The sequence below is a fragment of the Rhinatrema bivittatum genome, chromosome 4 (genome assembly GCF_901001135.1).
Source record: "Rhinatrema bivittatum chromosome 4, aRhiBiv1.1, whole genome shotgun sequence".
NCBI lineage: Eukaryota > Metazoa > Chordata > Amphibia > Gymnophiona > Rhinatrematidae > Rhinatrema > Rhinatrema bivittatum.
This window is the reverse complement of record NC_042618.1, coordinates 54,467,620-54,495,287: the sequence shown is the minus strand read 5'-3', so window position 1 is coordinate 54,495,287 and position 27,668 is coordinate 54,467,620. Positions and strand designations below refer to the sequence as shown.

General features: G+C 44.3%; 1 protein-coding gene across 4 annotated transcripts in view; it reads right to left on the bottom strand.

Moving 5' to 3' along the window:
- KCNH5 (potassium voltage-gated channel subfamily H member 5) overlaps window positions 1-27,668 on the bottom strand; it is a 568,772-nt gene that overhangs the window by 350,313 nt on the left and 190,791 nt on the right. For all 4 annotated transcript variants that reach the window (XM_029598143.1, XM_029598144.1, XM_029598145.1 and 1 more), the window contains one exon: window positions 10,276-10,705. In XM_029598143.1, coding sequence (XP_029454003.1) covers window positions 10,276-10,705 — 430 coding nt within the window. The remainder of the gene's footprint in view (window positions 1-10,275; window positions 10,706-27,668) is intronic.

The window sequence follows — 27,668 nt, the reverse complement described above, 5'->3', positions numbered from 1 at the left end:
CCTAGAAGTTCTTGGACCCCCCCCCCACACACACACACACACACACTCACAGACAGAGGAAAAAGTACTGTAAAGAAAGCAATAACGCCTGTGGTGCTGGAATAATTTATTGTAAACCACTACAAAATCAAACCATATGCTGCAAATATACAGCCATACAAAAAAGCAACCCAGTTCTTAGGATTGAAACTACTGTACTATTCTTTGTTTTATAGAGATCTCAAATAATTACACCTCAACAGCCTGGGTGCTGTGGGGAAACACTAATTTGGACTCTGTAGTGCCCAAAGGTCTAAATGAGACCGTAGAGTGCTTTGACATTGGGTAAGTGTGAATATGTCAGAGCAGCTTTGCCATTTGATTGGTTCTTGGTGTCATCGATCAAAATGAAAGACTTTTTTTTCTTGTGATTTCTGTTGCAGAAGGAAGGATCCCTTTCAGATGGTGGCAAATTCACCTGATGCAGAGAGTTGGATGCCGTGAACTCTCAAAATGTTATTCAGCGTAGTATAACCGGTCAATTTTTCTCACTTTTTGGAAAAAAGATAAGTTTTCTTGTTTGGGTTTTGAAAGCAATGAAAAGTTTAATAACAATGAAATGATAGTTTTATTTGCATAAGAAAAATCTAAAATTGAATTGAATCAGCACCCAGGCTGTTGAGGTGTAATTATTTGAGGTCTCTGTAAGATAAAGAATAGTACCGTGGGTTGTTTTTTTGTGTTATCATATTTATTGTGCCATTATTTAGTAGGGGTGTGAATCGTGTGATCGATCGTCTTAACGATCGATTATGGCTGGGGGGGAGGGAAATCTTATCGTCGTGTTTTTTTTTTTAAAAATCGTTAAAAATCGTAAATCGGGGGAGGGCGGGAAAACCAGCACACCAAAAAACCCTAAAACCCACCCCGAACCTTTAAAACAAATCCCCCACCCTCCCAAACTCCCCCAAACTGTTTTAAATTAACTGGGGTCCAGTGGGGGGGGTCCCGACACGATCTCCCTCTCTCTGGCCACGGCTGCGTTGAGAGAAATGGCGCCGGTGGCCCTTTGCCCTTATCATGTGACAGGGCAAAGGTAGTGCCGGCGCCATTTTGGTTCCTGGTTCCCGACGTCACGTGTCTAGGAGATCGCCCCCGGACCCCCGCTGGACCCCCAGGGACTTTTGGCCAGCTTGGGGGGGCCTCCTGACCCCCACAAGACTTGCCAAAAGTCCAGCGGGGGTCCGGGAGCGACCTCCTGCACGCGGGCCGTATTGCCAATCTTCAAAATGGCGCCGGCGCTACCTTTGCCCTCACTATGTCATACGGCGCTACCTTTGCCCTCACTATGTCATACGGGCGACGGTCGCCCGTATGACATAGTGAGGGCAAAGGTAGCGCCGGCGCCATTTTGAAGATTGGCAATACGGCCCGCGTGCAGGAGGTCGCTCCCGGACCCCCGCTGGACTTTTGGCAAGTCTTGTGGGGGTCAGGAGGCCCCCCCCAAGCTGGCCAAAAGTCCCTGGGGGTCCAGCGGGGGTCCGGGGGCGATCTCCTGGACGCGTGACGTCGGGAACCAGGAACCAAAATGGCGCCGGCGCTACCTTTGCCCTGTCATATGATAAGGGCAAAGGGCCACCGGCGCCATTTCTCTCAACGCAGCCGTGGCCAGAGAGAGGGAGTTCGCGTCGGGACCCCCCCCCCCCCCCCCACTGGACCCCAGGTAATTTAAAACATTTTGGGGGGTTCGGGAGGGTGGGGGATTTTTTTAAAGGTTCGGGGTGGGTTTAGGGTTTTTTTGGTGTGCCGGTTTTCCCGCGCCCTATTTAACGATACAATACAAATGCCCCTGACGATAAATCGGGGGCATTTGTATTGTATCGTGCACTCTAACGATTTTGGACGATTTTAAAATTATCTGACGATAATTTTAATCGTTCAAAAACGATTCACACCCCTATTATTTAGTGTATGAACAGGAAAGATTAATTTGGACACTAACCCAGTGAATCCAGTGTGGGTATTTGGGCACATACAGCACACACAGTAAAGAAAGTTAACCCTTTCCCAGGTTCAACACTAAGGAGTAAATCATCCCTAGCACTTGGGCCCTGAAAGTAAATCTTCCCCCCATAAAAAGGATCCACACCCTGGGGAAAGAGCTAGCCAGGTGTCCCTGTCCCGAAAACTACAAATACATTTATAACCCCATTGGCATGCAATCCTCCTCTCGGGATGGGGTTACATATAGAAGAATATATTGCACACCAATGTAGTATGGCTTTCACTTTCTGATCTGAAAAGCAGAGTTGCTTACCTGTAACAGGTGTTCTCCTAGGACAGCAGGATGTTAGTCCTTACATGTGGATGATATCATCAGATGGTGCCTGGCACGGAAACTTTTTGTCAAAGTTTCTAGAAAATTTGAATGGCACACTGAGAATGCCACTATCCACGCATCCACACAGTCCCCTCTTCAGTCTCATAACAGAATTCACAAGCAAAAAAAACCAACAAAATGCAGGATAATCCAACTCCGCAGGATGGTGGGCGGGTTTCCTGAGGACTAACATCCTGTTGTCCTAGGAATCACCTATTACAGGTAAGCAACTCTGCTCTCTCCTAGGGCAAGCAGGATGGTAGTCCTCATATGTGGGAGTGTACCAAGCTAGAGGTTGCTCCCAGATACAACAACAACCAACAGCACCTGACTGGGTGCCATAGTGCTGTTGGTAACAGAGAGAGAGCGCCTGAACCCTAACAGTGGGCACTAGGCAGGGAGAGTTGGGTTTAAGGTTGGAAGAAATTGTGAAGGACAGATTGGTGAAGCTACTGTCATGTTGACCATCCTTGTCCAAGCAGTAGTGGGCAGCGAACGTGTGTAGGGAATTCCATGTCCAGCCTTGCAGATTTCAGTGATGGGAACTGCCCGCAAGTGGGCTACTGACACTGCCATAGCTATCACAGAGTGAGCTTTGACATGGTCTCCAAGCTGAAGGCCCACCTGCGCAAAGCAGAAGGAGATACAATCCACCAGCCAATTTGACAATTTGCTTGCCCACTGTAACTCCCAATCTATTTCCGTCAAAAGATATGAAGAGTTATGTGGACTGCCTGTGGCCTGCTGTGCGTTCTAGATAGAAAGCTAGGGCCCTCTTGCAATCCAAACTGTGCAGAGCCCATTTGCCCTGGTGTGAATGAGGTCTCAGAAAAAAGGTGGGAAGAATAATCAACTGATTGAGGTGGAAATCAGTCACCACCTTAGACAGGAACTTAGGATGCATACGCAAAACCACCTTATCATGGAAGAATTTAGGGTAGGGCGGATACATCACGAAAGACTGAAGATAACTAACCCTGTGCGCCGAAGTGACTGCCACCAAGAAGAGAACCTTCCAGGTCAGGAACTTCAGATTCCAATAGTGCACAGGCTCGAAAGGATCATGCATGAGCTGCGGCAATACCACACTGAGGTCCTAGGACACATCGGGAGGCCAGAGAGGAGGCTTCAACTGAAGTAGACACCGAATAAACCACCCTACTATGGGCTGCACAGAGATGGACGTACAGCCAACTCCCTGATGGTAAGCACTGATGGCACACTCAAGTGTACTCTGACTGAATTGGTTTTCAACCCAGCCTCCAAGAGGTAGCACAAATAGTCCAGAAATCTCAGAGTGGGACAGGCAAATGGATTTAAACCATGACCCTCGCACCAGATGGAAAACCTTTTCCACTTCAAACTGTAAGACTTTCTGCTGGAAAGCTTCCTGGAAGCAACCAATACCCGAGACACGTCATCAGAGAGGTCAAGGAACTGCAAGACTAGTCTCTCAACATCCAGGCCGTCAAAACTAACCACCTGAGTTTTGGGTGTCACAGCCTGCCTCGATCCTGTGTAATCAGATCAGGGGAAGTCCCCAGCCTGATAGGGTCTCTGAATGGCATGTCCTGCAGGAGCAGAAACCAGACCTGTCATAGCCAATAAGGGACTACCAAGATCATGGTCCCCTTGTCCTGCTGGGGCTTCAAGAGAGTCTTCATTACCAGTGGAAGCAGAGAATATGTATACAGAAGATCCTTGCCCCAATGGCAGCAAAGACATCTTCAGCTAATAGACCATCTGCCCTGAACAGGGAGCAGAAGTGGCTCTCTTTGCTGTTGCAAGGGGAGGCAAAGAGGTCCACATCTGGGGTTCCCCATAGGTGGAAGACCCGTTCCACCACTGTTGGATTCAGCTTCCACTCGTGCGGTTGGAACGCCCGACTCAAGCAGTCCACAACCACATTCTCTGTCCCTGCTAGGTATCGGCTCGCCTAGGTACAAAGAAACAGTCCAGGCCCATAACTGCACCGCCTCTTTACAGAGGAGAAACAAGCCAGTGCCCTCCTGTTTATGTACCACATCGCCACCTGACTGTCTGTCTGGATCAGGACTGCTTTGTGGGACAAGCGATCCCGAAACGCCCAAAGAGTGTAGCGGATCGCCGAAGCTCCAGGAAGTTGATCTGACATTGAGACTCCTGAGCTACCAACGACTTTGCATGCAGAGGCTGTCTACATGTGCCCCCCCCCCCAACCCAGGGGGAGGCATCGGTGGGGAGACTTGGAATGGAACCTCCTGCTCCGGACTGGATAGATCCTCCCCACCAAGACAGAGAGACCTGGAGAGGCTGAGTAATGCAGACACGTGCACTGAGGTCCTGGGATGCCTGTGCCCACTGAGACTGCAGTGTCCACTGTGCTCTGTGCATGCACAGATGGGTCAAGAGGATAACATGGACAGATGCTGCCATGTGACCCAGAAGTTGAAGCAACAGGCGAGCCGATACCTGCCGGTGTCGGTGAAGCGAACCTGCAAGAGACAACAGGGAAGTGCTTGATGTGAAGCAGAAATACCCTGGCTTCAGTTGTGCCCAGTCTGGCCCCGATGAAGCCCAGGTATGTCGATGGGCTGAGATGGGAATTGGGGTAATTGACCACAAACCCCAGAGACTCCAGCAAGCCAATGGTCAGACTGAGAGCACAAAGTGCACCCTGCCGAGTGTCGCTCTTGACCAGCCAGTCGTCCAGGTAGGGAATCACGTGCACGCCCTAATGGCGAATGTGCCCCCCCCACAACTGCCAGGCATTTGGTGAAAACTCGAGGGACTAACACAAGGCCGAATGGCAACATTCTGTATTGAAAGTGTTCCCTGCCCACAATAAATCTGAGATATTTCCTGTGACCAGGGAAGATCTCGATGTGAGCCTAGGCATCCTTTAAGTCGAGGGAACACAGCCAGTCTCCTCTTTGCAGGAGCGGGATCAGGGTGCCCAAAGAGACCATCTTGAACTTTTCTCTTTGAAGAAACTTGTTCAAGGCTCTTAGGTCGAGAATAAGGCGAAGGCCTCCTGTTCTCTTTGGTATCATGAAATACCAAGAGTAGAATCCCCACCCCCACGGGTGCAAAGAGACAGGTTTGACCACTCTGGCCATTAGAAGGCTGGAGAACTCTGTCCACAGTATTTCCTGATGAGCAGAAGAGGCCCACATTGGACATGGAGGAGAATCCACTGGGACATCCCTGAAGTTTAGCCTGTATCCTTGGCAAATGATGGAGAGAACCCATCGGTCCGAGGTAACATGGGGCCAGTGGTCCACAAAAATATGCAACCTGCCCCCAACTGGAGGGGAGGACACCAAGAGTATGGCAGTCTGGCTCATGCTCCCCCTCTCCCAGTCAAAACCCTGTAGCGAGGCTCTGCTGGGGGGCTGGTTGAGTCCTAGGGGCCACTGTTGCCTGGGGCGACCCTGGAAGGCCTCCTCGAAGAAGGAGGGTAATATTTCTTCTGGCAATGTGACTTCCTAGAGCCCTGACACAAGATTTTCTGACTGAGAAAGGCGGGTCAGAAGCACTGGCTGAAAGGTGCTGAAGTGTCTCATGGTGGTCCTTCAACTGGGCCACCACGTCTCTGACCTTATCTCCAAAGAGATTTTCCCCTGTGCAGGGCAAATCTGCTAGCTTCTCTTGGATCTCCGAGTGAAAGTCCGAGGCACAGATCCAGACCATCCTGTGGGTGCCAATGCCTGTTGCAGCCACCCTGGCCACCGTCTCAAAAACACCATAGGTGGATCTCACCTCGTGTTTTCCCGCCTCCAGACCCAGCTGTACCACTGCCAAGAAGGCATCCTGCTGCTGTTGAGGCAGATGCTCCGATAGCTCCTGGACTTGCTTCCACAAGTTCTGGTTGTACTGGGTCATATACAGCTGGTAGGAGGCAATATGGGAGATGAACATAGTGCCCTGGTAGACCTTCCTACCCAGGGCATCCAATGATCTATGCTCTCGACCTGGAGGAGCAGAGGCATGGGTGTGGAAGCACTTGGCTTTCTTGAGGGAGGACTCCACCACAACAGATTGATGTGGGAGATGGCACTTCCCAAACCCCAATGCTTGCTGCACTAAGTAAATCATGTCCACCTTCCGGTTGACCGGAGAAACAGTCATGGGATGTTCCCAGATCCTGAGGAGTAGCTTCTTGAAAATGTCATGGACTGGGACAGACACTATTTCCTTTGGGGCATCTATGAACTGGAGGACTTCCAGCATTTTGTGCCGGGCATCCTCCACAGTGAGGAGCTAGAACTGGATGGCCTTCTCCATTGCCGAGATAAAGCCCACAAAGGACAAGTCTTCCAGAGGGGACCTACACCTCTCATCTGGTGGAGACAGTTCTAAGAGAAGGTCAATTGAGTCATCTGAGGAGGACTTGGAGCTATCATCTTTCCAGGGATCACAGAGGGCCTCCTACTCGCTAAGGTTCCCTGGGGACTGATGTGGAGGATCCCTGGCCAAGCCTCTCTGTTTAGGCACCAAAGACATTCAGGACACCAATGACCCCGAGGGCATCGACGACACCAGAGACATCGAGGGTATCAACGGCACCATGATCCCCCGTTGGGGCCCTGCATTGGGATTGGGAAATCGCAGACATGGAACTAATGGCCCCAGGGGCACCGTCAGCTGAATCAACTCCTCGGAGGACCCTAGAATGGGAATTGCTCTGGAGGAGGGCATCGATGGCCGCTGGGGCACGGCTGGAACCATGAGCACCAGGTGTGTTGGTAGTATGCCCAAAAGGATGTCGAGACACTCGAGCAGGGGCACCAAGAGAGACTGCACAGGCTCTGGCACTGGCATGGGGATCAGTGCTGATGGCAGCTCAATACCCCTCAGGGTTTGTAGCATCGCTGGCTGAACCCTGAGATCCAACTCCTCCTGAAAATCCATGGAAGAAAGGAAGGATTGAGGAGGAGAAGGAGGAGAAGGAGGAGAAGGAGGAGGAGTCATCACCAGAGCCTCCTCAGGACCGCAGGACCTCTTCTCAGTAGGCGCAAGCAACCCAGAACCTCCGTGCAATGTGTCTGCATTACGCAGCCTCTCCAGGTCTCTGTCTTGGTGGGAGGATCTGCCCAATCTGGAGCAGGGGGTTCCATTCCAAGTCCTCCCACCTCAGGTCATACTGACCACCGATGCCTCCCCTCTGGTTTGGGGGGGGGGGGGCACATGTAGACAGCCTCCGCACGCAAGGTCGTTCGTAGCTCAGAAGTCTCAATGTCAGATCAACTTCCTGGGGCTTCGAGCGATCCGCTACACTCTTTGGGCGTTTCAGGATCGCTTGACCCACAAAGACAGACAGACAATCAGGTGGCGATGTGATACATAAACAAACAGGAGGGCACTGGCTCGTTCCTCCTCTGTGAAGAGGCAGTGCAGATATGGGCCTAGCACAGACATTGGTGGGGAATACCTGGGACTCACAGGTCTGATAGAGGTCAAGGCCTTTGTTGCTGACATGGTACCCACTAGTGCCGTGTAGGGACGGCGACTGGTGATGATGCTCGTGAGACTTCCTTCAGTGCTTTGCCCGGTCCTTCCCTAGCACCAAAGAAAGTGAAGATCCCGAAGTTTTGGAATGCGATGACACTGGAGACAGCCTATCTCCAGTCCCTCTTTCTCGAGAGGGTTACAATGGAGGAGTGGAAAGGGATGGCATATCTAACAGCTCCCCACAGCCTCTCAGTTTTGACACCCCCAATGCCAGAGTGGATGGGTCAGACTTTTTGCACCCAAAAATCTTCTCCATCTTATCCAGCCAAGCGCGACGGCCTTTGGGGGTCATCTGATCACAAAAAGCACATCCCCGGACATTGTGCGATGCCCCCAGGCAGAGGATACAAACCTCATGCGGATCCTGATGCACATGGTCTGCAGGCACCGGGGGCATCGAAATCCCAGGAATCAACCACAACAAAGGAAAATTTACACCTACCGCACCTTGGGAAGGAACCAAATGGTGAAGAGGGACCTGACACAGAAAAAAAGCCAAAAATTGACCAGAGAAAATACTTTTAAAAGGATGAAGAGCAGAGCTCTACTACCACAATGCAAATACTTCGCAGAAAAAAAAGAGACTGAAGAGAAACCCCGTGTAGATGCGCGGATAGTGGCAAAGGTTTTCTGTGCCGGGCTCCATCTGATGATGTCATCCACGTGTGAGGTCTAACATCCTGCTTGTCCTAAGAGAACAAGATTTAATCTGTAAACAAAGGAAGGATTCCAAAACCAAAGGGGATTTATTTGTCCAGCTATAAAAATCATTTGAAAATGTAAAATGGAACACAACCACACTACTATCTGCACTATCATTGTTTTCCTTTTATTAAAAAAAAAAAAAAAGTGAATTTCATGCTTATGAAAGAAATAAGAATGACAACACTAAAATTCAGACTCTTCTATTTATCCACAAAAGAAGTACAACATGGCAGTGGCAACACAGACTTCCCCTATGTTGCCCTGCTTATTTATCTCAAAATCCTGAAGAAACACTGCTAAGGAAAATTCAGTCAATTAGTACTAAAGATGTGCTTTGGGTAAAAATTTCATGTCAAGCTTTGTTTCGGGGCCCCCCCATGGGAATTTCATTTTCCCATGGTTCGGGGTTTTCTTTTTCAGGGGCCACGATTTTCGGATTAGTGCGCACTATCAGGAGTTAGTGCGCGCTAACACCCATTAGTGTGCATTAACTGCCGATAGTGCGCACTAACCTGGCAGAGTTAGTGTGCACTATCGGGAGTTAGTGCGCACTACCTAAAAAATGAATTTTCTCCGAAATTTCGGAAAAAATTCAATCATTTTTCGGTTCTCCCGAACCATTCCAAATTAGGCAATTTTGTTGACATTGCCTAATTTGGAAAAAAAACGATTACACATCCTTAATTAGTACTAATTCTGATGGTGGACCTTTTTAATGCCAGTGAATATTTGTCTACATGGAAGGTGACTGAGACCATCAGCTCATTTTATGTGAAATCAACAAATAACCTTCAGATGGTAATGACATTCTGATCTATACAAGTAATCCATCATTTTAAGTAAGAACAAGATGTTATTCTTAGTCAAAGGTCACCAAATAATTGAAAAGACTGCCATTTAAGGGCCTGATCCACATAAGTGTTTTTTCACACAAGAAAGAGTTGTAAGGCAAATCAGGCCTTACAACTCAGAGAAAGAGGAAATACTCAGCTCCTCCTCTTCCAATTTCCAAGTGGCTTTTTAAACAAGCATTTTATAAAGAGACTGGAGAATGAAAATATACAGGAATAGGCAGAAGAACACCAGCACATAGCACTATTCTAAGAATGTGCATTTTAATAATCTATGAACTCTACCTCACAATAAATGTAAAATTGAAAACACTATAAATATGATTTTTACCTGTGAACCGTACCTTACAGGTACACTTGGTCATGACCTACTTCACTAAACAATTGATTGTCTTTAACTATTTATTGTAACTGATCCTTTTGTGGCACCTGTTAGAATGTATTATAGTACGCATCCACCTACATTAATTTATGTGCCTACATATAAACCATTGCGATGGTATATAACTTAACGACGGTATAGAAAAGAATTTAAATAAATAAATATCACTAGAGAACCACCATCAGAACTGGTACTAATTGACATTGTTGTTGGCAATTCTAGGAGAAAGGTCAAAGAGTTTAGATTTAAGGCTGAATTATCCTCTTATCCTTAGCAATGTCACTCCAGGATTCTGTGATACATAAGCAGAGCAATTTAGGGAAAGTGTGTGTTGCTGTAATGAGTCAAAAATACTGATGTAAAATGCATTATACAATAATTACACAATAAGCTCTAAATCTTTTCATAATATCACAATTTGATTTTAATAAACCCCTCACTATCATAATAACATCAAGAAGTGCATACAAAATAAATCTACTTACAGCCAACCATCATCATGGCCACAGAGAAAATCTTCTCTCCATCAGTGGTCGGAGCTATATTTCCAAATCCTATTGTTGTAAGGCTAGTCATGGTAAAGTAGAGCGAGGATATATATAATGAATCTTTACTGGGCCCTCCTTCCCACTGTCCTGAACCACTGGCATTGTATCGATAGGGTGTCCCGATACTCAGTCCCAACTGGTACAGCCAGCTATCTGTTTTGATTGTATTAGTGACTTCATCTATAACTTCATAATCCCCGATGCTGTACCATATACAGGCTAGCCAATGGGCCACTAGTCCAAATACACAAACCAACAGCACCAGTACTGCAGCACCATATTCCAGATAGTGGTCCAACTTCCTGGCAACACGACCCAATCGTAGGAGGCGTACTACTTTTAGAGAGCTGAAGAGGCTGCTGATCCCCTGCAAATGAATGAAACTTTATTACTACTTAGTAATAACATATTTAGTGAAATAGCTCACTATCAACACTGTATTTGAGTAAATATCATGTCATAATTTTACTATATAATTTTGTTGACTGAGAAAGCCAGATGAAGGGTCTGATTTACTAAGCTCTTTTCCAAAGATGCAGAACAAAAGGAAAACCTTAGTCAATCAAGCCCTCATTTTTAACTAGTTCCCAAGAGGCAAGGGATATCAGTTGACTTGCCCAAAGTGATGTAAAGATTCAGTGGTAGAGAGGAGTCTAAATTCATCACCCAGGATTTCTCATGAATCATATTTAGGGCTTCTGGTTTTATCTGTTATTATAAATTGTAAATTTAGGTGTCTATTTTCCAGCTAATGGTGTTTATCATAATTTTCTCATCACAGGTTCTATTGTTGGGTACCTTTTCCGGTTCAATCAAATACATTCAGTTCTGCCGCTGAGAAGTCGTTAACATAGAAAAGACACAAAATCAAAGCAGAGAATCCAGGGTAGGCAAGTGTACTAGGGGAAATGGTGTTTTTCTGTTTATTTAATAAACACCTTTTCTTTTTTTGCATCAGGGTGTTTTATCATGGTTTATCAGCTAAAACCTAAAATCAGAAGTCCTAATCATATTCTAATACTCTAGGCTACTTTTATTTAAAACAGTAACATGTGTTCTTCAAAAATCTGAAAGCCCACAAGCTGCTAACCAGAAAAGATTGAAGCTTATTAAACATTTTACAATACACAGTTAAATCTTCTAGCTAAAATGTAAGCTTTGAATAAGGGCATGAAGCCAAATACGCTTGATCAATTACCAGCCTGCCTCATATAAATATACTCAAAAGCATTTACACAGCCCAAGTCCATGGGAATCAATGGCAAAAAGGAAAAAAAAATAAAATCTTTCATTTCTAATGGGATAGAATACTGTCATAATTAGAAGAAAGTTAAAGAAAATGCTATACAGCAGTTAGAGAAGGTGAACATGTATGCAGAAATCCAAAGTCTCATTCCCCTTTGTGTTCTGTGATTATCCTCACTGCAGAAATGCATATCATGGAAGAAAGATTTCATCACAAAGACAGGTCAGCTTATCGCTCTGTCAAACTTCGCTCTGCAAACCTTCCTTCAATGATAGCTCATAACTGACCTTAGAGAATAACCTAACACAAGACGGGGGTTGGGAGAAGGGGAAAAGAGATGGTCTGCCTTAAGCAACAAGGCCATTCTGAGTCTTCAACCACACATAAGAACATAAGAACTGCCATCAGTAGCGTGCAGTCAGGGCCTTCAAGGGATTCAGTGAATCCCTCGGCCCTAAACAATTGCCTTTATGTATTTGGGTTTTGCTTTTTTTTTTTTTTTAGTCGGGCAGGGATAAACCAAACCCATACCCAAGATGATGCTGCCCTCAACCACGAGATCCACTTCATTGACCCACAGCCGGCAGCAGGAGTCGCGTTCAGGCAAGCATCATCTCTTGCTGCTGCTGGGCTGATCTCACAGCTCTTATCGCAAGATCGGCCCCACGGCAGCAGATAACGTTGCATCACTGCGACTCCTGCATCAATCCATACCAGAAAAAGAACATGTGATCTGGCAGGCCACCACGAAGCCCGATTTGCAGGTTGTAGGGGAAGAGAGGAAACCCTTGACCGCCAATGGAGCCCATCCCATTGGCAGCTGAAAATGAGATCTGACAGGCCAATGAGAAGCCTATACTGCAGCACCTGAAGGAAGGATGTGCGACCCTGCAGCATGACGAAGAGGCAGAGAAAAGACCGGGAGGCCCTGAACCTGTGTGAGTGAGAGAGAGTGTGTCTAAGAGCAAGCAAGCCTATGAATGTGAGAGAGTGCCTGTGTGTGTGTGTGAGAGAGAGAGAAAGCTACAGAGTATGAGTGTACATGAGGGAGAGAAAGCCAGTGACAGTAAGTATGCCTATTTGAGCCAGAAGGGGACAGGGGATAGTGAGTATGAGTGTGCATATATATGAAGGAGAGAGAGAGACAGTATGAATGTGTGTGAAGGAGAGCGTGCCTTTTTTGTGTGAGAGATTGCCTGTATGTGTGAGAGGGAGAGAACCACGGAGTAAGAGTGTGCATGTGAGTGGAGAGAAAGCCACTAAGTGTGAGTGTGTGTGAGGAAGAGTGCCTTTTTGTGTAGGAGAATGCCTGGTTGTAAGAGCCACTGAGTGTGCAAGAGTGGTTGTGTATGTGTGTGAGGGAGAGAGAGCCATTGCATGTGAAAGAGTGTCTGTGTGCATACGTGGAGAGAGAACCACTGAGCGTGTGTGCATGTATGTGAGGAAGAGAGAGTCACTGAGCGTGTGTGCATGTGTGTCAGGGAGAGAGAGCCTCTGAGAGTGTGCATGTATGTGAGGGAGAGGGAGCCACTGAATGTGAATGTGCATGTATGTGAGGGAGAGAGAGCCACTGAATGAGAGTGTGCATGTGTGTAAGGGAGCTAATTTCTTGTTTGTGTGAGTCAGTCCCTGTGTGTGAGAGCCACTTAGTGTAAAAGAGTGCCTTTTTATGTGAAAAAGTGACTAGGTGTGTTAGAGCCATTGAGTGTGAGAGTGTGCCTTTGTGTGTGTGTGTGAGGGAGAGTGAGCTACTAATTGTGAGAGAATGGTTGTGTGTGTGTGTGTATGAGGGAAAGTCACTGCAATTGAGAGAGTACTTATGTGTTTGGATGAAAGAGCCGCTGAGTGTGAGAGTATGTGGGTGTGTAAGAGGTAGAGAGCACCACTGAGTGTGAGAGTATGCCTTTGTATATATATGTGTGTGTGTGCGCGCGTATGTATGCATGTGACGTAGAGAGAGCCACTGAGTATGAGAGAATGCCTGTGTGTCTGTTTATGTGTGTGAAAAAGAATGAACACATTAGAGTGTGTGTATGAGGAAGAGAAAGAGGATAAAGTGTGTGCACCCTCTTCCCTACCAACTAATCCAGAACAATCTCAGAGGGACTGGAAATCAAAAGTTCCCAAGTATGAAGAACAGAGGATATTTTTTTAAATCTCTATTAGTTTTAGTTGTTGGATTTTATTTGATATGTCTGCTAATTTTAAATATTTTATTGATGTAATATTTGCAGTGCTGCTCTTTTCTGGGTAGAGTGGTTGATGTTTGAGTCCTGGGAGTTAGTGTTTTGATATAGCAGATTTGTCTCTTGGGGTAGCTGTAGTCTTGACAGACTGTGATTGCTTTTATTGGATCTATGTAAGTATTATTCAAAATACTGTACATGAGCTATTGAGGCAATATGGAACCTGCCTTTAGATGTGAATGGATCTGATCTGACATCTGAAGAAGGGACTATATAGTTTTAAAATCCTTTGTACAATATTTTTAGGTACTAGTATCTTTTATTTTGCAGGTATTTTTAGGCAGCCTGGCTTGTTCTGTTTACCTAATAGATGGTGGGTTGTTTTTTTTAAGGCCTAATGTAATATTTGCAGTGTTACCTTTTTATAGGTAAGGTTATTACTGTCTGAGTGCCAGTAATTAGTATTGTTTTGAGATAGTAAATTTACTATATTGTAATTTGTTTATTCATGGCTTTCTGGGGGCCAATTCCACACCCAATGCATGTTTAAAAAAAAAAAAAAAAGCCTAATACCATATGGGTTCCAACTGTCTTTTGTATGTTGGGGAGAGGGTCACAGGGAGTGAGACTGCTGAAGACTTGGGGAGTAGAGGTGGGGTGAAGTAGGGGAGAAGAGACAGAGGGTGGGAGATTGCTGGTGATTTGTGAGGGGTGGTGGAGATGGAAGTGAAGAGAGGGCTGAGGGAGCGAGACTGAATCCCCTACTATAAATGTCACTAGGGCCATACTGGGCCAGACAAAGGGCCCATCAAGCACAGTATCCTGTTTCCAACAGTAGCAAAACCAGGTCATAAGTACATGACAGGATCCCAAATATTAGATTTCGTGCTGCTTATGCTCAGGGATATGCAGTGGCTTTCCCAAAGTCTACCTGGTTAATAACAGTTTATGGACTTTTCCTCCAGGAATATGTCTAAATCTTTTTTTTTTAACTCCAGCTATGCTAACTACCTTTACCATGTCCTCCAGCAATGAATTCAGAACTTTATTGTACAGTGACTGAATAATTATCTCCAATTTGTTTTAAATGTATTACTTAGTAACATCATGAGAATGTCCCCTCGTCATTTTATCTTTTGAAAGAGTAAACAACTGATTTGCATTTACCCGTTCCATTCCACTCATGATTTTATAGATCTTTATCATATCTCCCCTCAGCAGTTTCTTCTCCAAGGTGAAGAGCCCTAACCTCTTTACCCCATCCTCACAGGGGAGCCATTTGATCTCCACTTTATCATTTTGATTACCCTTCTGTATACCTTTTCTAGTTCTGCTATATCTTTTTCAGATGCCGCTACCGGAATTGCACACAGTATGCTAGGTGCGGCATCACCATGGAACAATAAAGAGGAATTATGATATTCTCCATTTTATTCTCCATTCCTTTCCTAATAATTCCTATTATTCTGTTTGCTTTCTTGACTCTCACTGCACACTGAGCTGAAGATTTCAATGTATTGTCCTCAATAACACCAGGATTCCTTTCGTGGGTGGTGACTCCTAATACAAACCCTAACATCATATAACTATAGTTTGGATTATTTTTTCTTGGGTGCACCACTTTGCACTTGTCCACATTAAATTTCATCTGCCATTTGGATGCTCAAGCTCGCAAGGTCTTCTTACAATTTCTCACAATCTGCTTATGCTTTAACAACATGGAATAATGTATTATCTGCAAATTTAATCACCTCACTGATTCTCTTTTCCTGATCATTTATAAGTATGTTAAAAAGCACCATTCCCAGTACAGATCCAGGGGGCATGCCACTATTTACCTTCCCCCATTGAGAAAGCTGACCATTCAGTCCTCTGTATCCTATCTTTTAACCAGTTTGCAATCTACAATAGGACATTGCCTCCTATCCTATGACTTTTTAATTTCCTGGGGAGTTCCATGAAGAACTTTGTCAAATGCTTTCTGAAAATTCAGATTCACTAACTATATCCTCTGTCTTACCATTATCCACATGTTTATTATGCCCTTCAAAAAATGTAGATTTGTGAGGCAAGTTTTTCCTTGGGTGTATCCATTAAATAATGTCCATCTATATGTTCTGGATTTATTCTTTAAAATAGTTTCTATGATTTTTCCCAGCACTAATGTCAGGCTCACCAGTCTATAGTTTCCTGGATTATGCCTGGAGCTCTTTTTAAAAGCTGTCATTAGATCAGTCACCATCCAATCTTCAGGTACAATAGACTATTTTAATGATAGGTTACAAGTTACAAGTAATAGGTCTATAATTTCATTTTTTAGTTCTTTCAGAACTCAGGGTCATAAACCATCTGGTCCAGGTGATTTGCTACTCTTCAGTTTGTCAGTTTGCTCCATTATATCTTCCAGGTGCAATGTGATTTGTTTCAATTCCTCCAAATCACCTCCATTAAATACAGTTAATAGCATGGGTATCTTTCCAACATCCTCCTTAGTAAACATCAAAGCAAAGAATTAATTTAGTCTTTCCATTATTGCCTTGTCTTCCCTAAGAGTCCCTTTTACCCCTCGCTCATCTAACAGACCAACAGACTCCCTCACAGGCTTCCTACTACAGATATGCATAAATGTTTTTCTTGTGAATGCTTGCTTCTAAAGTAAGCTTCTTTTCAAATTCTCTTTTTGCCTGCCTTATCACTGTTTTGCATCTAACTTGCCAGTGCTTATAATTTTTCCTATTTCTTCACTTATCTATTTAAAAGCTTTTATATACCGGTATTCGTGGGAACATCATAACGGTTTACAAGGAACTTAAATCTAAACAAGGAATGAGGGGAGAGGAAACTGGGACAAGCATAACATAATAAAATACGGGAATAAGCGGTAGTAATAAGTACTATATACCACAAACTACATACTATATACAATATAACATTTTACAGTGCTATAAATATACAATGGTAGTAATTGAGGAGATACAATTTGGGGGGAAGGGGAGTTATGATTATGGTGAGGGAACAATATTGAGTAATTGGGGAGGTTGATATAGGCAAAAAGTATGTATTGTACAATGCAAGGATAGAGTATGTTAATACAGATTACTAAGAGGCAGAAGTGGCGAGGAGGAGGGAGGTATCTGAGTGAAAGAAAGGTAGTGGTGAAGGGCGTTAAGGATGTAGAAGGCTATTCAGGGAATGCCTGTTTAAAGAGCCAGGTCTTTAGTTTTTTCTTGAATTTCTGGGTGCATGGCTCTAGACGGAGGTGGGGCAGCATGGAGTTCCAAAGGGTGGGACCTGCAACCGATAGTGCTTGATGTTTTCATTGAGGAGAGGTATGTGTCCTTGGAGGAGGGTTCCTTGGTAAGAATCTAGTGGGTTGGTTGGGGGTGTGGAGACAGAGGGAATCATCCAGCCAGTGTATATTGCAGTTGTGTAGGGTTTTGTGTATGTTATATTTAGTGAGATTTGGGGGGACCCTTGGACACTGTGGCAACTGACCACGCCCACAGGGGGAAGTCCCATGAGGGGCCACAAGTCAGGCTCAGCTCTGGACACACAAACACAGATAGTTCTTTATTTAGACAGTTTGAGAAACCACCAGATGTGGCAGTAGTGAGAAGATGTTGTAGCCCGGCTGGGCTAGTATTCCCCAGGGCGCTGGAACAGCGATTTCTCCGGTAGCAGTGCTGTAGTGGAGAGAACTGAGAAAGTGAGTACAACAGAACATTCACAGAGTCCCAAATATGGAGAAGCCCCGAGATAGGGAGAGCTAGCAATTGAGGAGAGAGTACCAGGTCCCTGGAGGTAGAAAGACTTGTTGACAAAGTACTCACACAGAAGTTCCACATAAGAGATGGCACTGGCACTGGAATGGAGGCAGGCCCTGGTTCCAGGGAGACAGCTCTGAGGAGTAGATGATGATAGTACTCATTCATGGTGTCTGTAGCGAATTCTTCCAAGTAGAAGAGGAGATAGATGCAGGCAGTGAGTCAGGGAACATGAGCCCTCGAGGAGGAGTACCGGTTACATGATAGCGACCTGATAGAAATAATTAGGCCCCCGAGGAGTAGGTACCCCCATTAGCAGAAAGAGTCCAATTGGAGTTGGAAAGCAGAGTAGCTAGGTACGGAGAGCAAATCCCATCCATAAGATCACCCTTGCTAACTCAACGGCTAGCAAAAAACAGTAGGTTTAAATATCCAGGCAGCATGACGTCAACACAGGGGGACGCCCCTGAGGAACGCGCCAATGAGGAAATAAGAATGAGGGCCGCACGGCACGTGCACCTAAGGTACCTGAAGAGCATGGTGGGAGGTAGTGCCCAAGCCGGTCCGGGGACGCCGGAGAGGATGGCAGACGGACACCACGGCAGCCAGGCATCCATGAGGAGCAGGAGTCGCCGCAAGAAAGGAAAGGTAGGCGAAGTGAAGCCGTCAGGCAGCGACGGTCGCAACAGTGTATAATTGAGAGATTCTTGTGAATAATTCGGAAAAAGATTGGAAGGCAGTGGAGATCCTTGAGGACGGGAGTAATATGGTCAGTCTTGCGGGTGTTAGTTAGAATTCTGGCGGAGGCATTTTGCAGCATCTGGAGTGGTTTGATGGTTGCGGAGGGGAGGCCTAGGCGTAGAGAGTTACAATAGTCAATTTTAGAAAAAATTGTGGTCTGCAAGACTGTGCAGAAATCATTAAAATGGAGGAGTGGTTTAAGTTTTTTGAGGACATGGAGTTTAAAGAAGCATTCTTTTATGGTTGCGTTGATGATTTTTTTTCAGGTTCAGTTGATTGTCAATGGTAACGCCTAGGAGCTTGGTTTGTGATGTGATCTGTTAGGGCAAGGTACAGGTTTGTGAGGAGGTGGTTTATTGAGATGAGGCAGTTTTCCCAGGTCTTGAGGGACTTGGATAGTGATTCTTGTATGGGGATGAGGATTAGGGGTGTGAATCGTGTGATCGATCGTCTTAACGATCGATTTTGGCTGGGGGGGGGAGGGAAATCTGATTCTAAGTGGTCTGTGAGTTGTGTGTTAACGATTTTTTCCATGATTTTTGTGAGGAAGGGAAGGTTAGAGATAGGCTGATAGTTAGATGGGTCAGAATGTTCAAGGTTAAGTGTTTTTAGGATTGGTTTGAATATGGCCTGTTTCAGGGAGTCCGGGACTTTACCTTGAGAGAGTGAGCAGTTGATTATCTTGGCTAGGGGTTTGGCAATTGTGTCAGAAGGGTGAGAGGAGGGGTTTAGATTCTTTAGAATGGTTTCAATTTCAGAAGAGGAGGTGGGGTCAAGTGAGTCTAGGATGGCATTTGGGTTTTTTGGGAGGGAGTATGTGTGGGGGTGGAAGTGGAGAAGCGTAGCAGGATTTTAGCAATTTTATCATTGAAGAAGTGGGCAAGTTCCTCGCATTTGACTTTGGAATCCTTGTCGGAGATGGGAGGGTGATGTTTTTGTGAGATCAGCTACTATGAGAATAGAACTTCAATCCTCTTTGCATTTTTTGGCTATAAAATCCTCTCTAATCTCAATTTTTAACCATGCTGGCAGCCAATTGACCCTCCTTCTTCCTTTTTAAATATGTGGAATACAATTGGTCTGGGCTTCCAAAATTGTTTAAAAATACTGGAGGTCAATTTCAGTAAACCAGGTAGTGACAAGTTATCTGATTAAAATTAGCCAGATAACTTATCCCATACATTTAGCTGAATGACTGTCCCGCTGAATGTACTTGCTTGAAGTTATCTGGTTACAGGGAGCTGGATAACTTAAAAATCTATGTTTGAATATAGCCAATGAGATTAAGTTATCTGGCCTTGTATGACCAGATAACTTGCTACTTATCTGAATATCTTCAAAGATATCCAGGCAAGTAGCACTTTGAAATATAAACAAAGAAGAACTAAAGGGTCCTATAGCCAGATTTCCTCTCTGACCCTCACCAATTGCACAGATGCCCTATTGGGCTTTCCACCCTCTACCTTTCATCCTCTCCTAAATACCAAAATGTCCCGGGTCCACTGCTGGCCCTCTCCCCATTCATCCCTTCCTCGGATTATAATGTATTGTACCCACCAGGCCCTCTAAACCCCATCCCCTCCCACAAACTAAATCAGTTCTCCATCGCACTCCCTAGGAACCTCCCCCTAATCCTAAATATCCATGCCAAGGACACTACTGGTGATGTCCATAAGAAAATGCCATACAGGGTCAGACCAAGGGTCCATCAAGCCCAGCATCCTGTTTCCAACAGTGGCCAATCCAGGCCATAAGAACCTGGCAAGTACCCAAAAACTAAGTCTATTCCATGTTACCGTTGCTAGTAATAGCGGTGGTTATTATCTAAGTCAACATAATTAATAGCAGGTAATGGACTTCTCCTCCAAGAACTTATCCAATCCTTTTTTAAACACAGCTATACTAACTGCACTAACCACATCTTCTGGCAACAAACTCCAGAGTTTAATTGTGCATGGAGTGAAAAAGAACTTTCTCCGATTAGTTTTAAATGTGCCACATGCTAACTTCATGGAGTGCCCCCTAGTTTTTCTATTATCCGAAAGAGTAAAAAACTGATTTACATCTACCCGTTCTAGACCTCTCATGATTTTAAACACCTCTAGCATATCCCCCCTGAGCCGTCTCTTCTCCAAGCTGAAAAGTCCTAACCTCTTTAGTCTTTCCTCACAGGGGAAGTGTTCCATTCCCTTTATCATTTTGGTCGCCCTTCTCTGTACCTTCTCCATTGCAATTATATCTTTTTTGAGATGCGGCGACCAGAATTGTACACAGTATTCAAGGTGCGGTCTCACCATGGAGCGATACAGAGGCATTATGACATTTTCTGTTTTATTCACCATTCCCTTTCTAATAATTCCCAACATTCTGTTTGCTTTTTTGACTGCCACAGCACACTGAACGGAAGATTTCAATGTGTTATCCACTATGACGCCTAGATCTCTTTCTTGGGTATTAGCACCTAATATGGAACCTAACATTGTATAACTATAGCATGGGTTATTTTTCCCTATATGCATCACCTTGCACTTGTCCAATTAAATTTCATCTGCCATTTTGATGCCCAATTTTCCAGCCTCACAAGGTCTTCCTAAAATGTATCACAATCTGCTTGTGATTTAACTACTCTGAACAATTTTGTATCATCTGTAAATTTGATTACCTCACTTGTCGTATTTCTTTCCAGATCATTTATAAATATATTGAAAAGTAAGGGTCCCAATACAGATCCCTGAGGCACTCCACTGCCCACACCCTTCCACTGAGAAAATTGTCCATTTAAATCCACTCTCTGTTTCATGTCTTTTAGCCAGTTTATGTCATAAGCTGCACTGGAAGCGTAAACTACACATGGTTTACAAATCCAGCGCTAGACGGGTACTTATATGTAGTGCTGGAAGTGTAAACTGTGTATAGTTTACACTTCCAGTGCAGCTTATAACAGAAACTGTATTGGACCACACTGGGAGCAGGTAAATTCAGATCCTGATCAGGATTTAGTGGATGGGGCAGGGTTCCAGGAGTTGAGATGCAGCAGAGAGCTGATTTAGATTGTTGGAGGGCCTGATGGGCGCAATACATTATAATCCGAGGAAAGAGCTTGTGGATAGAGAGACAACAGCGAACCATGGGATATTTTTTATATTTAGGAGGGGTTGTGTGGCGGAGGATGCAAGGCCCGATAGGGTATCTGTGCAATTTGGTGGAGGGGAGGGAGGAAATCGGGCCATAGGCCTCTTTAGTAGTTTTTTAAAATAATTTCAAAGCAATACTTATCAAGATAACTTTTGGAAGATACGCGGATAAGTACTAAGCTATTTGCCCACACAAGGCTGGATAACTTAGTCAGTTATAATTTAAAATTGGCTAAGTTACCCAGATAACTTAACTCCTTCCTGAATTGCCCCTGGAATGCCTCTGTTATCCAGCTAAGTTTTATCCAGATGACTCATCCAGCTAAAATCTAGCTGGATAAGGGGCTCAATATCCCAAACCTTGCCATTTAGATAGATAATTTGAAGTTATCCATCTAAATGGCTCTTGAATATTTACCTTGGTATGTCCATGCCTGTTATAAACTCTTACGGTAACATTTGCAATAGCACCTTTTAGGTTTTTGTTTTTTTCATTTTGTCAAAGTCTCCCTTTTAAAAGTCAAACATTAGATCAGTCATTTTTCCTCTCTTTTCTAATTTCCCCAAGCCAAATACTCAGACAGTACAAAAACAACCACATATTGATACTGACTAAATTTGGGCCTCATGGCTACCTAAATTATATTCCGTTTCATATTCCAATGCTGAAGCTGCTGTAAGGGTTAGCTTGACTCATTCAAGTCTGTATTTGATACCATAGCTCCATTGAAACCAGTTAAATCCACTAGGACCCATTGGGACCTTTAGTTTACTGCAACATTAAAAGAGGTCAAATGTAAGATAAGATGAGCAGAATGCTGTTAGCATAAATCTAAGTCATTGTATGACTTGGCATATTTCAAATATGTTGAGAATTATAAATTGGCTATAGATAGGGCCAAGAAATCCCATTATTCCTCTCATATTCAAACTGCCACGTCTAAACCTCATGAGCTATTTTGGATGGTCAATCCTTTATCAACAATTCCCTTTGGAATCAGGCTGGGGCAGACCTCATTGAGTGAGGATAGTTTTGCTCATAACTTTCACAACAAAGTCCTACATTTGAGTGCCTAATTTTCCTCTGATATGGAAGCATCCTGTGATAATGAACTTAATGGCAATAAACCATGGGTTGCCTATCAACTTACTACTGCAATTGAAATTCAGAAACTAATTGGCAAAGTGAATGACAACTGTTTCTGCTAAACACTTGTTCAACAGCACTGATGAAATTGCTTCATGCCAATTTAAGTTGCTTTATTTCTTCCTTTAATAATGTATTCTCTGAAAATAGCATCTGTTCACCTTGTCTTGAAGAGGGTTGGTTTGGCTCATTTGGACCTTGCAAACTATTGTCCAGTATTCATTGTTACCATTCCTAGAAAAAGTCACTGAAGAAGTGGCATTGGGTCAATTACAGGACTTTATCGATGAGAATCATTTCCTTCATGACTTACAATTCAGATTTTGTGCAGGTCATAAAACTTTATTTCTTCTTTCAAGTTTCAGTCTATTTCGTCTTGGATTTGATACAGGTACAAAGTTTCTATTTATGTTACTTGATATCTCTTCTGCCTTCAATATACTTGAGCATTTGAGAGTGATGGACATATCTGCTGTGATACTGAATTAGTTTGCCTCATTTTTTTGTACAATCATTATCAAAGGCTTTCCACAGGCTCTTCTAGGTCTGCCATTTGCTTTAAAAACTGGGGTTCCAGAGGAATCTGCCCTAGCCACAATTCTGTTCGGCATTTATATTGTCTCTCTTTGCCAAATTCCTTCCAATCTAGGGGTGGGTTATTAACTTTATATATAAGACATTCAGTTTTATCTTCCTGATACCTCTACTGTGGAGAATGGCTTGGATAAGATTTCTCAGTGCCTGTGCTCTCTTAAACATGGTTGTCTTGTAATAAGTTTGCTCTGAACATAAAGAAAACTGAGATCATCTTGCTGGCTTGTTTTACTTTCCCAGAAACAGTTACTTCTCTATATTTTGATGGTACCAGTATAATGATACAACATCCAGTTTGGAATCTTGTTCATTGTTCCTGAGCTATCACTTCATCCACACACAACTGTGACTGATTCAACTCACTTCCTCCCCTTTGTCTATTTATTGCCTACTCCTTTCCACCCAAACACCCCCCTTTAAACTGGACCTGAGAAAGAACTCTATATCACACTATTTGAGAAAAAAAATATCTTTATTTGAGGTTTATGGCCACAGCATAGGTCAAATGCATACAGTTGAACAGAAACAAATATGCCAACTAACTTCTCAAATACCCATAAGGTGACTACAATTTCATTTTTCAGACATTCAATGAAACACGCACACACAAGTAGGGTTGGCCACAGAAACCAAGCTCCCTTTACAATGTGTTGCTGTCTGGGATGCAGGGCCATCAAATCCTTGTCCCTCAAGTTATCCTGCAACCCAATCCTTGATTACTGAATAAAACATTCCCTGCAGTGCGACAACATCCTAATCTGTAAAAGAGCGGAAGTTACTTGAGAATATACAATATAATTTGAATGGTGTGCAGGCCAGTTCTGGCTGTCAAAGCAGAGACTTGACAGGTAATTCATCTCAGCTCTCACCCACGCATGGAACATAGGGTCAGGAAGGTTGATCATGACAATGCCTGGCCAGCTTTAAACATTCTTGCTATGTGCCCTTGGACATGGTCAACCCCGCAACAGCCCATGGCAGTGAAACCTCACTTGCCGAGGGTTCCTTCATTAACCCAACTACAGCTATATTTCGTGCTAAGCCTAAGGTGAATTTTCAGAAAGTTGCATGTGTAAAAATCAGCACATTTGCATGTAAATAGCATATACTCATGCATATGCTATTTTAAAAGCCTCAAAATACACGTGCAAGGATCCCAAGTAAATTTACATTTAAATATATTGAAAGTGTGCACATTGAGATATATCTTTATTTATACATTGTTCAGTTAAATGAAAAAGGTTTAGTTATACTTGTTTTGATTAAAATATTTTCAAGTATTTTGTATTAGAATTATTCTCTCTATATTTAAAATATATATTCTTATGTTGTAAGAATTATTAGTTGTTTTTCCTTCACATATTTTAATGCCAGTGTGTTGCCACTACCATGAGGCACTTTGTGAAGACTCTGGGGGCAGAACATATGCCAAAAGGAAATACTTTGTATAGTGGTAATGGGAGGAATCCACTTGGAATCGTAAGTAGTGCCATGAAGAATTAATTGGGATGTGAGTGTAAGCGTCCTTGAGATCCAGGGAATACATCCAGTCACTCTATTGAATTAGCAGAAGAACTGTGCTGAGGGAATTCATCTTGAATTTCTCTTGGAGAATATTCTTGTTGAGAAGCTTCAAGCCCAGGAATGGCCTTAGTCCCCCTGATTTCTTGGAAATGAGGAAGTATTGGGAATGTAAACCCTATGCATGCTGCAAGGCGGGGATCATTTCTACCACTTCGTGCTTGAGAAGCGATTGTACTTCCAGGCAGATATGGGGTAGATGAGATGGATCCAGATGGGGAGACAAATAGAAATACAACTGCACAATTTTGAAAACCCAGGAATCCTTGGTTATTTGACACTACATTTTTGGAAATGTTGAATTCATTCCACTACCAGAAGGGAAGGAAAAGGATAAATCAACAAAATCAAAATCTAGGCCCTAGTTTAGGTTAGGTCTGCTACATGGTTTTTGGATGAATATGTTCACATTGCCTAGGTCTGGCCAGAAGTTGCTTTGATGCTGGGCCAGAGGAGGTGGAAGCTGGTACTGCTGAAAAGGCTGGAAAGGCCATCTGTGGAAATAAGGGCGTTTGTATGGCTAGAATGGACGCCATGGCAGAATGGGATGTTCTTGCGCCATCAAGAGAAACCGTACTACCACATTCTGGTTTTTAATCTGGGACACTGATTCTCGGAGCTTCTCCCTGAAAAGGCTGTCTCCTAACCACGTGAGGTCTGCCAACTTCTCGTGGATGTCCTCATGGATCAAACTTGCTTATAACCATGCCATGTGGTGCACTCCAATTCAAGCTGTACATGAAGCAGAACTGAAAGATTCATATATAGAACAGAGGAGGTGTTGAACGCCTTCTTCCGCATCTAAGAAAGGTTGAGGGCAGGTGTTCGGTTCAGAGGAAGATAAGTACAACTTCAGCTTCTGAAGACAATCATGGAGGTATTGAACTATGTAGAACTGATGGATAATGATATGAGTGGAAAGCACAGTGTTCTAGAATATTCTTTTACTGAAATTGTCCAGAAGTTTGAGATCCTTGCCCAGCCAGGGGGGGGGGGGGGGCGGTGGGGGAAAGAGATCTACTATGAATCTGAAGAGATTTATTCAGTTCTTCCATATGTAAAGCCCTAGAGTACTATGAGCATGGGGACATCAGACTGCAGGCATTACAGTTTTTCTGGTCATGATCCAATCTGAGGAAGAGGTAACACAATTTGTGGTCATTAGTAACGGACATAATTTTGCCACATGGGAAGCTTTTAAATTCACTCACTGTAGCAGATTTTATTTCTTCCAGCCGAACATTCAAATGTTTAAGAGGAGAATATTTTCTGTCTTTTTTTTTCTTTTGTTTGGTAGCCCTTAAAAGTGTTGTTGTGGTGCTGCAGAAGCAGCCAGGGAAGCAGAAAAAGAGTTTTATGAGTGAAACAAAATAGTTGAGCAACAATTTGAGGGAGAGACAAAGTACACATCTGTGCTTCAGCTCAGACAAAAAATGACTGGGGAGAATCACGAGACAACTCCCGCACATGCTCAGTAGAGCACAAAGCTCTACAAGCTTGGAGACACAAGTCCATTCGATGCCACCAGAAGACATCACCCACATTTAATGGCTAATTCAGCCTTCTTAACAATGGAAAAACATTTTCTCTGTTGGATTTCACAGGGAAAGGTTTAAAAAGGAGAGAGAATTTTGGCAATAGCAAAGGATTTTTTTTTACTGCTGTCACAGTGCTCTCATAGCAAGAGAGAGACAGAGGCATTGCATTGTCTGTTCACTGGAGCAGACCTTGATGCCACCCTTCTTGTTATGGAGTCTCAATTTAGTGGACCTTTGGGCCAACCTGCAAGAGACTGGGAAAGATGTTCAATGTCTCTAGTACACCGCAGGCCGGGAGGCAGATGTTCAGGCAGGACGTAGAGGTGCTCTTCACCCTGGAAGCTGGTGCTCCCCCGGGAGGAGCCCGTAGGAGCCCGGCCGCTGGGACTTAGGCGGGTTGATGATCTTGAGACTGGAGCAGGCAAGGCTGATGAGCAGGACTGAGAACTGGAACCAGACTACAACAGTAGACAGGAACTGTAGCAAGACTCAGGTACTGGGACCAGGCAGGAACTGTAGCAGGCAAGCAGGAATGGAGCGAGTTCCAAAGGCAGCTCACTCCGGGGCACGGAGCAACAGGGAACTGGTTGGTATGCCCGTTGCAAGGCAAAGACAGTGTCCGCAGCCGGCTTATCAAGGCCGCGGCGTCTGACGTCAGGAACTGGGTGGAGTCACCACTGGCGGGAAACGGCCTAGAAAAGCGCCCAAGTGGCGCGCGCACGCGCCTAGAGGCAGGGCATCCATGGGAGGCTTCCTGGTGGCGCGGCCCTCGCGGGGACGCCGACGAACAGGCCGCGAACTAGGCCAACAGAAGCGGGAACAGGTCCAGGAACGCGGAGGTAAGGGTCTGGTCGCGGCACTCGCGGCCAGAACCGTAACACTTCTTGCCATTTGTGATTTTAAATACCAGCACTGCTGCTGCTCCAACCTACTGATATCTTTGTGTGGTTCCACCTCTGTCTTTGAGCCTTGAAGAGATTCTTTCCAAATTCCCTTCCCTTACAGTATTTGATGACTCTGGATCTTGCCGTGGCAATCTGATGCTTTACGCAAACCTTACCCAGTTACCTTTAATGGTTTCATGCCCTTTTAGCCTTTTTCCTCAACTCTCTTTCCTTATGGTTCTTACGGACTATTAGACTCTTCTGGTTTTCAGCTTTTGATGTGATTATACAATAGCAAAAGGTTGGGCAACAAAAGTGAAACACCCAAAACTAGCACTGTGCTCTTCCATGATCACTGTTTCTCAGGTAATGGAGGTAATATTTGCAAAACCTGAGTCAGAAGAAGAATGATCTGGATTCCATGAATTACAGGATACTCAATAGCTAGTAACTGAAGAGAATTTAGGGTCTCTAATCAGTAGTATTTTAGCCTCCAGTGAAGAGGTAGGGGGCAG